This window comes from Bicyclus anynana, chromosome 24 (genome assembly GCF_947172395.1).
Source record: "Bicyclus anynana chromosome 24, ilBicAnyn1.1, whole genome shotgun sequence".
In the NCBI taxonomy this organism is placed as follows: domain Eukaryota; kingdom Metazoa; phylum Arthropoda; class Insecta; order Lepidoptera; family Nymphalidae; genus Bicyclus; species Bicyclus anynana.
The window spans coordinates 2,418,122-2,432,772 of NC_069106.1; the positions used below are offsets into that span (position 1 = coordinate 2,418,122).

The following is a 14,651-nucleotide window of genomic DNA, read 5'->3' on the forward strand; positions in this document are numbered from 1 at the left end:
CATAATAATATTAGCTTATCATTTATCATCAGCCTTACTTAAAAGCCCACTTGGACTTTAATTTGGTTTAGAATAGAAAAGAGAATGGTGTAATATTCGAGGCTACTAAGCCAGGATTCCGTGGCGTACCTCAAAACCTGCTATCTTGTGAAGCTACCACAGTTCAAACTCCATTATTAGTTACCGTACTTACTTACGGTAGGAACATAGGCTGACCAGGGGCGTCAAGGTTGTTAATCAGGGTAGGCACTAAACGTACAGATCATCCAAAATATGAAATGTCTTCTCCGACACAGACTAGTAATGGTAAGCAGTGCATTTTTGCATCTATGACGTGCACGCCACTGAGGCTGACAAACTTACAGCCTTTCTAAAATGATGTCGATAAAATGAGGCTCTCGCTCCATCGGTCCAAGTTCCACAGGACAAGCCATTCGTCTCAACCCCATTCTTTCTGATCTTTTAGCCCTAGGATCGTCTTTTGAAAATGCTTCTGCGCTCGCCTTATCTCAAACACAAGCTACACAACGTCTTCGCCGGTGAAGATGAGGTCCTCGATATCTGACGTCAACCGGACGTGGGTTTTTTAACTCATGATCTCGGGGGTGACCGGACTGATACAGGTCAAACTGATACTCAGGTCAAAACCTTCCAGATTGACCCTATAAGCTGAGGTCCGAGTCTCAGAGGAGACGCCTTTAGAGAGTCGTTCCGCCCATCTCTTCAGCTTCTGCTTTCGGGCTTCATCAGGCGATGTGACGCCGCTAAGGTCCCATTAAGGAGCCTGCGGCACTTAAACAGGGAAAAATCCACACAAAACGATTATCACTCTGTGTAGCGACCCCTTAAAGAGTCTACAGCAATGTATTTACAATCAATATTATGATGTAATTATTGTTAGATATTATGTATTGTAATTCGTAAAGATAAGATGAGATCGATTATTATCATCGACAGGTATATTGTAGCCAATAGATATAGATAGTAGATTTGTGCAATAACTGTTCCGCGTGGCGATAAGCTGGTGCACGCAGAAAAAAAATAGATCAAAATATTTGAGCCTTGTTCATTTTTCTGGTAGTCGTTTCAGTTAATGGTAGCGAAAAGCTTTTTTAAGCGAGTGATTTGACAATTTTGACAGTTCAAAGGAAATACAGTATAGATTTGCTATACAGTATTAATGCTATTCGGCCACCTCTTTGGGGAAACCGAGCGGTTTGTCTGTGCAAAATGTCTCGTCTCAGAAACTACCGGATACATATTATGAAAGATGGCACTTTAGACTTTGTAGTAATTTGTCGAGCGTGTCTTCGTAAGGAGTCTCTCAGTTATTGTTTCCGGGTGTTCTCATCTTGCTAATGGTGAACACTTGCACCGACGTAACTAAGTAGCTTGGATAATCCAACAGTATGCTCGATCTATCGCTCGATCGCTAATCTAGATTTTAAGATGCCTAACTAAAGGTACGACCCAGAATTTGTTAAAACCGGTTCAGTTGCTTTTCCGTTTAAAGAAAAAAGACAAATAAGCACATCAACGCATTTATATTCTGACAAACAGGGATATTGCGTTAGTGACATTTAAAGTCATATGGATCTACGTTTTTTCATGTGTATGGTACAAGCAATCTAAAAGAAAACTCTAATTTAACCTAATATTTTATTTACAAAGAATTCATAATCAGTCCATCACATATTGTTTAGTGTCCCTCGTCGATCCACATGGTCCGTGTGTCCGGCTCGTAGTCCGGGTCGATAGCGCGCGTGCTGATGATGTGCTTGTACACGAAGGCGGACTTCCTCGGCGTGCGCGTCTTCTGAGGACTTGTGAAGTCTACTTCGTACAGCCCGAACCGTTCACTGGAGATTAAATTATTTATATTTAATGTATCCCTACAGAAGTTACAGTAAGCATGATTTTGTGACATGATCGTTAGTAAAAATTAAAAAGATGAGAGGTTCTAGATGTGAGCCTTGGCTTACACTGGATATAGAGCCTAGTGAAGATTTTTAGATTTTGAATCTTAAACCTGTTGAATTATTAATATATATTATATATTTCTTTTCATGATTATCATGAACTTATCAATTTTAAATTTTTTTTAAATAATATTTTATGATTAACTTTATCAAAGGCTTTACTTGTGTCAATGAAGTACACGCCACCTCTCTTATTGAAAGTCTTACTTAATAAATTATACTGGTGATGATTAGCTTACGTATATCCCTGCATCCACTCGAAGTTATCCATGAGGCTCCATGCCATGTACCCCCGCAAGTCGACGCCGGCGTGTAGGCAGTCCAACACGCTGTTCAGGGCCGCGCGATAGTACGCGATGCGAGAATCGTCTTCATAGCCCTCCTCCAATAACTGTGACCAGCCGTTCTCGGTGATGTAGAACACGGGACCGTTGTACCTATTATGCAGGTGTGTCAACGCGTTAAAGATGCTGTTCGGCGCGAGCTGAAAGGGATAGGCCATATTTTAATAAATATACATAGTAGCAGAGTGTAGCCAATGAGCCTAATCTCGATGGGTTTACCTATTTTATTTAAGAAGTTCCTATGACCAACCTTCCTTCAGAATCAGAACAGCTCCTTAATACATTTCCATTTTAAGTTACGTTCTATTTAAGTCCAAATTTCCAATGTTATAGGAGAGTTGAGACCTGTGTCATGTTTATTTAAAATAGTTTGATGGTGAATAACGTCTCAGAATTTCAGAAACTCAAAAATAAAACATGATACTCACTTTCAACCACGAGGAAGCAGCTGGAACCCACTCCGGCGGCACATAAGTACCAACGTCTACATCAGCATACATCGAAGGTACAGGCCAGTTTCCTTTATATTCATTGGCAGAAATTAGATTGGCAGTGTAATGGTTTACTCCGAAGAAATCCGATGCCCCTCTGACGTACTCCCTCTCTTCTTCGGTGAAAGCTGGCAGTCGAGACGAAGGGTAGCCCTGCTCTGCACTCTTTTTCGCCACTATTTCGGAAAATTCCTTTGGAAATCCTCCTTGTTCAGAGAAGATTGGCTCGGCAAATATTCCCCACTGAAAAGACCCGTACGTAGTTTAAAGAGAGGTCGTTTTATAACAACTTTTGTAATTCTTTAAAAATGTTACAGAACAACTTACATCAGCTTGCCTTTTGATTTCCGCAGCGTACAAATCTTCTTCCGAATCAGTCAAAGGTCCCATCCAGTTGACACTAATCGTAATGCCGCACTCACCACCCTGCGTTGGCTTGAACAGGTCATTATAAACGTGATAAGCTCGCGCGTGACCCAGGACTAGATTCTTCGCACAGTAGTAGGTGCCCACGTCAGTGATGTTCAGAATGGGAGCCTTTTCGACATACCCATAACCCTGGTAACAGATTTCCCTGGGCTCGTTGAATGTTATCCAGTACTTTACTCTGTCACCGAATTGTGTGAAAACAACCTTTGCATAATTCTCGAACCATTCAGGGAAATATGGACTGGCAAATCCTCCGAGATCTTGCAGTTTCTGGGGCAAGTCCCAATGGTACAAAGTGACCATCGGTGTAATGTTGTACGCCAACATCTCGTTGATATAATTGTTGTAGAATGCGACGCCCGCTTCGCTGACTTTGTTGGCAAGGCCATTGGGCAGGATTCTGGACCAGGAAAGTGAGAATCTGTACGCGTCAAGGCCGAGCTCTCGCATCATCTCCACGTCGCGCTTGTAGTTGTTGTAGGTGTCAGCCGCGTCATCTCCATTGCTTCTGTCTTTGATGACTTCGGGTCTGGTGTGTGTCATGCGATCCCAAATGTTCTCCCCCTTATCTGGAAATACATGCCAATCTATTGTAGTATAGATAGTAGAATGCGTTCGTAGCATGTCACGGTGTTGCTTTGATATATTATGGTGAAATGGTACCCCTTCGAACACCACAAACTTTACCTCTTTGTATTATTAGTATAGATATAATATGGGTCGAAATTTATTTATCTGAATGAATAGTTACAGACCAAGATCTCAGAGCGATCTGACAGTCAGGCGTTGGAAATGCAACACTGCACAAAAAAAGCGTCTGCTTAACAATGTTGTCGTGTCAATATATACTTGGGAATGTATCTGTTGTATTTGAACGCTTTTTAACGTCCGTTAAAAAACTCTCCTGCGAATGAGGGCTTACACTTAAAACACACCAATGGAATTCACATGAAATTACCATCAGCATTCCATCCCCCTTCTATTTGGTAAGAAGCGGTGGCAGTGCCGAACAGGAAGTCATCCGGGAATCGGTCATGTCGCAAAGCAGCATCACAGAAGACTGCCAGCAAACTGTAAAAGAAAATTAATTATTGCTATTAATTTTGTCTTACGGTCACATTTTTTTTAATTCTCTACAAGTTAGCCCTTGACTACAATCTCACCAGAGGGCCTAGTGGCAGTTTGATACTGTTACTGTCACGTAACGTGAACGCGAAAGTTGAAACAGCGCCATCTAGTGGCACTACTGCACAACTGTTTCAATTCCATATAAATTTGCGAAAACGTCAACGTGATGTATGTACGTATGTATGTATGACAGTATGAAAATATTGAAAACTCCCACTAGGCACACTGATGGTAAGTGATGATGCAATCTAAGATGGAAGCGGGCTAACTTGTTAGGAGGAGGATGAAATCCACGCCCCTTTCGGTTTCTACACGACGCTACGGAACGCTAAATCGCTTGGCGGAACGTCTTTGTTGGTAGGTTGGTAACTAGCCACGGCCAAAGCCTCCCTCCTCCCACTATTGTCGTACACCCACTCCTAACGCTTTACGACTAATTGGAGGGGAACGGGAAATTGGTGAAATTAAAAAATGGATTGTTTCATTTTTGTAATTCGTTCTACATTAAACTACGCGTACAATAAATACCATGTTTATAAAAATGTCCTTTGTTTTTGAAACCGTGAAAATTTCTTTCGTCAACTAAACCGACACACACTCGCGTAAATTATGCGACAAAATATTGTAATGTTGACTGGCCGTAACTTGGTCGAATAATGCTTTTATTAGGCTAAAATTATTAAAAAGTAGTTGTAATTATATTTCTTTTAAACTTAATATCATTTACTTTTAACTTATATAATTTTAATTTTATTAATTAAACATTTGTTTACCTAATAATGGTGAAATATTGTTACCTAATACATGAGAACATCTTTGTATAACTTTTAATGTTTCTTGCAAATAGATGATTCTGATTCTGATTCCTATATCCAGACATAAGTACTTCTTTTTAACCGACTTAAAAAAAGGAGGAGGTTTTTAATTTGACGCGTATGTAGTTTTTTTTTGTTTGTTACTTTATAACTTCGTCATTTATTAACCAATTTTAAAAATTCTTTTTTTTTATTGAAAGAATATACTTCCACGTTGGTCCGATTTAATTTTTATGAAAATCGGTTCAGTATATTTTTATAAAAAAAACTGTAGCGTTTACAGTTACAGAAAATGAATTTTTCAAAAAAAAAATAACTGACTTTTCAGATTAATACATTTTTAAAGTCGGGTATTTTTTTGACTTTACAAGTCACCCCATAACACCTGCAGTGTCACCTGATGGTAAGTGATGATGTAATCTAAGATGGTAGCGGGCTACCTTGGTAGGAGTAGCAAAACAATCCACACCCCTTTCGGTTTCTTAGGGTGGTAACTAGCCATGACCGAAGCGTCCCACCAGCCAGGCCTGGACCAATTAAGGAAACCTCAATCAGTCCAGCCGGGGATCGAACCCAGGACCTCCGTCTTGCAAGTCCACCGCACATACCACGTCGCTACGGAGGCCGTCGTTATGTGGGTAAGCTTAAAGCTAGTTTGTCAGCCTTAGTTCCTACCTTAAGAGCGCGCAGCGCGTCAGTACGATATGGATAAAATTCGAAGCGCAAACGAGACGCCGAATTATGACTTTCACGTACATTTTATGACGTGAGCGCCAAAACCATTTTTACCTAATTTCAAGTAAATTAAACAACATAACGAAAAACAAAATGGCCATCCATGTTCAAGATAAGAAAATAAGTTTGCTTTTCCTGACAATAAGTTTGCTTTATGAAAGCAAAATGTGAGCAAAACATGTATTTTAAAAAAAAATAAACTATCGAGAAAAGTTTTACGAATTGTGTAATTTGTATAGTCATAACGAAGCTAACACTTTGAAATATCATTTACCCAAATATCAGGCTCCTAGCTTTTCCAGAATCTGAGATCCAGAACCATTTGTAACCGCCAAATTACATATTGCACACTCTTAAGTAAGCACGGTAATGCTATGATAGAAGGATGTTTGGACAAGTAGGTTGGACTACCGCAGACTCTATAATATTATCGTTTTTTTCCTCAGAAAGGTGTTATTATAGATTTAAATTAAAACTCCATTAATTAACCTTAAACACTAGGTATTAATGACGATATTGAAATTATTGGAAAAATATAAATTACTACTTACATATAATCATAATCTATACTTCTATATCTATCTATAAATAGTTTTAAGAAAACTGTAACAGATCAAATTCTGTACATTGAAGATGTTACGAAAATTTTAGTTGAAGGGCATTAGGTATATAATAGATACTGAATACAATAATATTTTTTTAATTTTTTTTTTGTCTGTCCGTATTTTTGTTGACCGGGCATCACGCTGAAACTACTGAATAAATTAAAATGGAACTGGGCCTGATTTGATACCTTTATGCGCAAACGGTTATAGGATACTCTTTGTCGCGAAAATAAAACCAGAAAGGGGTGAAATAGGGGTTGAAAGTTTGTATGGAAGTTTTGTATTTTCAAGTTATATTTTTCAATGCTATGTCTGACAAATTGGTCCAGGTGACCCAAGAGCTGGCGCTTATTTGGCCCAAAGGTTAAGCCTTGCTATCCAGAGGGGTATAGAGTATCGCTAGCGTATTGGGTACCTTGCCTCTGGGTGAACAATTAGATGACGTGTATTTGTTATAATTATTTTATTTATTATAAATTTAAATTGTTATGGTATGTGTAATATACAAAAAAATACTAAAAGTAATGTGATTCAAGATTTATCACAATTCGATTAATAAAGGGTTAAAAAAGGGTTGAAGTATTATTTAATATATGTAAATCATTCATATATTGAGTTATATTTTTGTAAAATGTTATCATAGGTATATAAAACACTAGCTGACGCCGCTCGTTTCCCGTTCCCGTAGGAATACGGGGAAAATATATTCCTCGATAAATGAGCTATCTAACATTGAAAGAATCTTTCAAATCGGACCAGCAGTTCCTGAGATTAGCGCGTTCAACTAAACAAACAAACTCTTCAGTTTTATAATATTCATCATTTGTCAACCCATATTCATCTCACTGGTGAGCTCGAGTCTCCTCTCAGAATGAAAGGGGTTAGGCCAATAGTCCACCACGCTGGATCAATGCCGGTTAGCAGACTTCACACACGCAGAGAATTATGAAAATTCTCAGGTATACAGGTTTCCTCACAATGTTTTTTATTCACCGTTTGAGACACGTGATATTTAATTTCTTAAAATGCACACAACTGAAAAGTTGGAGGTGCATGCCCCGGACCGGATTCTAACCCACACCCTCCGGAATCGGATCCAGAGGTCATATCCACTGGGCTATCACTGCTTTATAATATTATGTGGTAGGTATAGATTCGAAAATATTGATAGAAGGGGATGAAATGGGGGTTGAAAGCTTACACCGATTTTTGCGCGGACGAAGTCGCGGGCGTCCGCTGGTTTATATAAAACGTGTATAAGTTAAACTAACCCAAGATCTGAAATGGCAATGGGCGGGCACGTGGCAATCTAGTAAGATCACAGTCAAGGGCTAATTTGTATTCATTTCAACTTGTAATTGTTGTGGGTGGTTTTTAGGGTTCTGTACTCAGAGGGTAAAACGGGGTTCTATTATCGTCCATCTATCCATCTGTCACCAGTAACCAGGCTTATCTCATGAACCGCGATAGCACTAGTTAGATTTTATACAGATGGTTTAAGACCCTCATCTTCCTGTCAAGACCGTTATCTCGAGAACGCGTGGTTAAAATTAAATCTTCTAGATACTTATATTAAATCTGTAGAGAGGTCAATTCTGTATGTGTGTTTTCATAATAACTATCAGGGGGTGATTAGTAATCGATACATGCAATCAGTAAAATTTTTGTCTGTCTATCTGTCTGTCTTTTTTTTATTCTTTTACAAGTTAGCCCTTGATTACAATCTCACCTGATGGTAAGTGACGATGCAGTCTAAGATCAAAGCGGGCTAACTTGTTATGAAAATCGACACACCTTTCGGTTTCTACACGGCATCGTACCGGAACGCTAAATCGCTTGGCGGTACGTCTTTGCCGGTAGGGTGGTAACTAGCCACGGCCGAAGCCTCTCACCAGCCAGACCTGGACCAATTAAGAAAATTTCAATCAACCCAGCCGGGGATCGAACCCAGGACCTCCGTTTTGTAATTCCACCGCGCATACCACTGCGCCACGGAGACCGTCTGTCTGTATGTTCATTATAGAAACAAAAACTACTCGACGGATTTTAACGAAACTTGATACAATTATTCTTCATACTCCTGGGCAGGTTATAGTATAATTTTCATCACGCTACGATCAATCGGAGCAGAGCAGTGAAGGGAAATGTTGAGAAAACGGGAGAAGTTACTCCATTTTTACAGCGATACTACTGTAGGGCTGGATTATATAGCTCTAAGGGCGAATTAAAAAAAATACTGTTTATGGCACAAAAGACGAATTTATTTCGACAAGCTCAATTGATTCAAAATTTTATTGGGCACTTTCTATATTAAAGGGAAAAAACTTAAACTATTCATTTGTTTTACCTTATACCATAAAAAATATAGTTTCACTCTAAAGTACGAAATCAATCAATGATGTTAAGCAAAGTATGAAACACTCGGTAGTAGGCGAATTCTACTCAGGTATAAATTATAGGACTTCACTATGTGGATGCTACTATCGTATCTTACATTTTGGCATTTTGGAGATTTTTAATATTTTTGAAATAAGTAATAAGTACATAATATCTATATATCCTCTTGACTCCTAAATGGACGACCGGTCGCCCGTCGTATCCCTTACGTGACATGTAAAAAAATATAAAGTAAACTAAAGGCAATAGGCGAACACAGTATCATGCTCCTCTTACAGTATGATAGAGGAATATAAAGATTTTTTTAAATGGCTCACAACGGTAGATTAAAACCGCATTCCCTGACTGTCGGCTTCTTCAACGCAGACGGGCTTTTCGATAAAAGACTCGCGGGCAGCGAATGGATATTTGAGTCACCGACGTACATCAACGAGTTGCAAAGTTGATGAAGTAATGGGCGGGGCATATCGTTTCAAGAGCCCTTTGGGTTTAGGATCCCAAAGTGCTGGAATGATGACACAGTACCGGAAACCGCAGTGTTAAAGTGGTGGACAAATGATATCTAGCGAGTTATAGGTAGCTCAAAACCGTGTTGTTTGCAAGTCCTTAAAAGAGGCCTTCAAGGTCTTTTATATTTAGCAGGGGACGACCATCGTCTGATATTGATGATAATGATATAAAGCTGAAGAGTTTGTTTGTTTGATTGATTGATTGAAAGCGCTAATCTCAGGAGCTACTGGTCCGATTTGAAAAATACTTTCAGTGATGGATAGCCCATTTATCGAGGAAGGCTATAGGCTATATATTATCCCTGTACTTTACTTTGTACGGGAACGGGAAAATCGCGGGTAAAACCGCGCGGCGTCAACTAGTATTATATATTTTTAGGCAGACGCTAGTAACCAGAAAAGTAAAATTATCTTTTTCCGGACCAATAAAAATGTTCAATTTATTCGAAGAGTAAAATAAATTTATTCATACGGTTACTGTATGAATAGTCTATTCAGTCATATGTTTTAATAGTACATCTGAGTGCAAATAATTTTGTCGCAAGCCCCTAAAATCACCCTGTATATTTGTTAATTAAAAGACTTGGTCAAAGATTAAGAAAATAAACAAGGCAATCAATACATACCTAATGAATATCAATAGCTTCATGGTAGACGTGTTGGATGGTGTGAAGTTGAGCTAACACTGAGCTGCCGTGACAAAACCTTGAACACAATTTATATACGCAGAGGGGCTATCATCGCCACTTATGTTTGATGTCTGCTGATATTCGATAAATTTTGACATTTTTAATAATATTTTTTCTCTCTCATTTATTTATTAGTCCTTTTTTTTAAATTTTAACAATGTTGATATAACAATAAAATACAATTAGGATTAGGCGAGGTATTTTCCAGGGCGATAGTTTGAGCCCCTCTATGGTTTTGTCTAGCTCTTAATCCTCTCAGTACTTTACTGCGGGATTCAGGGCTAGGCTTTCGCCTTCGCAGGGGTGGTGAGCTCATATCCCACTTGCTTTACATGGATGACTGTAAGCTGTATGCATCAAAGCGTACAGACCTAGTGTCATTGCTGAAGATTACTCAAACCTTTAGCAATGACATAAGGATGGAATTTGGTGTAGACAAGTGTGCGGTCATCAATTTAGAGCGAGGAAGGATAGTGAGCTCGGAGAATATAGTTATTTCAGAAACTGTCATTCTCAGATCACTCCTTGAAGGCGAGACCTATAAATACCTTGGAATGACAGAAGCACTTTGTATTGAGGCAGGGAATATGAAATAGGTAGTGAAGGAACGCTTCTTTGGCCGCCTGAAAAAAGTCCTAAAAAGTCTTTTATCAGGCGGTAACAAGGTGCGTGCCTACAATAGCTGGGTCATGCCCTTACTCATATACACTTTTGGCATTCGAAAGTGGACTCAAACCGAACTGGATTCCCTGAAATGTAAAGTCCGCAAACTGCTGACGTCATACCGGATGCATCACCCCCGTTCATCTGTAATGAGATTGTACCTCCCACGCAAGTGTGGAGGACGTGGCTTCTTAAACGCCAAGAACCTCCATAATCGTGAGGTGTGCAATCTCAGAGATCATTTTCTCAAGATGAATGTGAGCATGTATCAGGATGTCGTTGCAGTGGATATGGGACTTACCCCGCTATCCCTAGGCAAAGAGAACTGGTGCAAGCCAGTAGTAATCAGTAACTCAGATCGTGTGGCAATATGGAAGAGCAAGGAGTTGCATGGACGATTCTACAAGGCCCTTACTGGGCCGGATGTAGATCAAATAACATCTGTATCTTGGTTGCAATTCGGTGACCTCTTTGGGGAAACCGAGGGTTTTGTCTGTGCAATTATGGACGAAGTTATAAAGACGAGAAACTACCGGAAACACATTATGAAAGATGGGACTCTAGACATCTGTCGAGCGTGTCATCGTCCTGGGGAGTCCCTCAGGCATATTGTGTCCGGGTGTTCTCACGTTGCTAACGGCGAATACTTGCACAGACATAATCAAGTAGCCAAGATAATCCACCAACAGCTTGCTCTTCAATATGGCCTTATCGATTTTGAGATGCCTTACTATAGGTACGACCCAGCGTCTGTTCTTGAAAATAGCAGTGCATTGCTCTACTGGGACCGAACGATTATCACTGACAGGTATATTGTAGCCAATAGACCTGATATAGTGCTAGTCGATCGGTCAGTGCGTCGTGCAATAATTGTTGATATTACTGTTCCATATGACGATAATCTGGTTAAAGCCGAAAAGGAAAAAGTATCAAAATACTTGGACCTTGCTCACGTACCGCCATGTGGAATGTTGAGTCAACTATTATTGTTCCGATAGTTGTTTCAGTCAAAGGTCTTATAGCGAAAAGCGTATATTGAAACAACTATTGTTCCGATAGTTGTTTCAGTCAATGGTCTTATAGCGAAAAGCGTATATTGAAACAACTATTGAAACAATAATAGTTGATTCAACATTCCACATGGCGGTAATCTAAAAAAAAATAAAAATCCCAAATTCAGAGCTAATTTGACCTTAAGAATAGGTTGAATTTGCAAATGCGACTACTAGAATTGAGTGCCAAGAAGTTGTGTTTGGCACTCATTGAGTAGTGACGTTTTTTGGTCGCTGATTGTGCATCCATTTTAATAGGAGATCGATGAATTCATAACAAAAACTATGAGATCATGTTACATAACATTTATCTTTGAGATGAAGATAAAACAATCTGATAGAATCTGTTATCTTATCTGTTAGTGAGAGTTTCAATAATAAACAACAAAAACTCAAGTAACAAGTTTTGGTTAGTTACGTGGTGATAGGGTTATCTAATCTGCATCTGTGTATTTTATTTCCACTAAACAAGCGTCATATTAACGACCATCTTTTAGGGATCCGTAATCCACAAGGAGTTAGTTTCGCCATGTTAAGTATGTCTGTCCGTCCGTCTGCGGTTTAGCGCAGAGACTATTACTGCTACAAAGCTGTATGTACATTAATTCAAATTCAAAATTCATTTATTTCAATTAGGCTTAGTTTACAAGAACTTTTGAAAAGTCAGGATTAAGTCATAATTTAATTTAATCTAATGGTGGTAATAATAATCGAAAACTTAAAATTAAAGTTACAAATTTTTCCGACGAATTGATAAACTCCTCCTTTTTTTTAATCGGTTAGAAATGTGAACAAAGTCAACAAAGAAAGCTGACATTTTGTAAGAGTAGGTATGTATATTAATTACGGGTACTTGTATAAAGTGGTAAAAAGAAAATGAAAAAATTGGGAGTCCTTCTCTACATGTATAGTGAGGATAAATTTTTTCTCGTCTATCTCGTGGTGTAGGTATGGTTATCGATATTTTTTGCATTACATAAAGGATTAAAGTGCTAACTGAATCTAAGGAACCCTACACTGCGCGTGGCCCGACACGCACTTGGCCGGTTTTATTCGAAAAGTTTGCCAGCTTATGCGTCTAGTATGGGCATAGTATTTACTCTGGTATGGATAAGTAAAGTGGCGAATAATAAATTAAAACTAATACATTTGTAGCCTAACTATGGGCCTTATAAGAAAGCTCAGAGTCACACAGCGGGCGATGGAACGAGCTATGTTAGGAGTATCTCTGAGTGATCGAATCAGAAATGAGGAGATCCGCAGAAGAACCAATGTCACTGACATAGCTCAACGAGTTGCGAAGCTGAAGTGGCAATGGGCGGGGCACATAGCTCGAAGAGTCGATGGACGTTGGGGTACTAAAGTGCTAGAATGGCGACCCCGCACTAGAAAGCGCTGTGTTGGTCGACCCCCCGCCAGGTGGACTGACAACATCAAGCGAGTCGCAGGGATTCGCTGGATGCAGGCGGCTCAGTATCGTGATGTTTGGAAGTCCCTACAAAAGGCCTGTGTCCTGCAGTGGACGTCCATCGGCTGATATGATGATGATGATGAACAGGATATCTGCGATCATTACTTTCAGAGCTACAGGGATTTAAAGGGTCAGATTTGCGGCGCTGCCGCGGATCCCTGAAAGATGGCACAAATTAATGACGTCGTAAATCATGATAATCGTTTGATTTGTATTTTTTTTTATTATTTACAAGTAAGCCCTTGACTACAATCTCACCTGATGGTAAGTGATGATGCAGACTAAGATGGAAGCGGGCTAACCTGTTAGGAGGAGGATGAAAATCCATACTCTGGTAAATCCACCGCGCATACCACTGCGCCACGGAGGCTGTCATAAATCATAAAGTGTATGGGCGTTCAAACAAAATTACAAATATCTTTGTTATTTGTGGTTATGTTTATAGTCCATAAATTGTAAAATGTCACGTTTAATGTAATAGAAGCCCTTGAAACCTTACCTGTGAAATTAACCAACATGAATAACGCTTAGAAGGCTGTAATTATATCAGAAAATAACTCTGAGCACTATGCCACAGTAAAGATATTACAACCAGTAGTTGGACTTCATACTAGAGGTCAAAACGCGAGCTATACCTATGCACCTTGAACATGGGGTGATCGTAGGGTGAAGACAGTCGCGACTGTGCCGCGGTGACGAACGAACGCACGGTGTATTAACAGAGTAAAGTGTATTGATAGTATTAGATTTTTTTAATTATGAGTAGTAGGAAATACTGTGCCGTTTTTGGATGCATGAATTCAAAATTATTCCATCCAGAGATAACTTTTTTAAGTTACCTGGAAACTCTGAAAGGTAAGACTTTAAAATAAATTTACTTATTAGTAGGTAGGTACATAATCTTGTATTTTTTAATGGATAAGGTATTTCCTTTTATCTCCAGAATAAAGGTAGGTAGGTATCTGGATTAGTAAATAAAGTGAATAGAGTAAAGCAAAGTGATTGACACGATTGAAATAGGTAGTTATACGCGTTCATGAATCACGATACAGTAGGTACGATAAGCTTGTGTTAAAACCTCGACTGCTTGTACAATGTTTTGTGTGACTGTGCTCGGATCATTTGTGTTTTGTTACCCGACTGCGGCGAAGCCCAAAGGAGGAGTATGTGTTTGAATGTTATGACTTGTTGTTGTATGCGGGCGACGGGAGGAAAGGACTGCGCGGGTATGAAGTCGTACGCGCTGGGCATCGTTACCCCCCTCCCGGACCGCGCCGACCTTCGGGAGTGTTACGAACAAATTTGCCAAGCACACATACTAATAAATGATATGTCATTAGACTC

The 14,651-nt window shown here is 39.4% G+C and overlaps 1 protein-coding gene across 1 annotated transcript; it reads right to left on the reverse strand.

Moving 5' to 3' along the window:
- Positions 1 to 1,653: 1,653 nt before the first annotated feature.
- Positions 1,654 to 10,107, reverse strand: LOC112043979 (myrosinase 1-like). Its single transcript, XM_024079678.2, has 6 exons — positions 10,059 to 10,107; positions 4,202 to 4,314; positions 3,142 to 3,812; positions 2,752 to 3,057; positions 2,219 to 2,463; positions 1,654 to 1,859 (listed from the first exon to the last, which is right to left on the reverse strand). The coding sequence occupies exons 1-6, from the start codon at positions 10,079 to 10,081 to the stop codon at positions 1,700 to 1,702; spliced, it is 1,518 nt and encodes a 505-aa protein (XP_023935446.2). The 5' UTR covers positions 10,082 to 10,107; the 3' UTR covers positions 1,654 to 1,699.
- Positions 10,108 to 14,651: the final 4,544 nt, after the last annotated feature.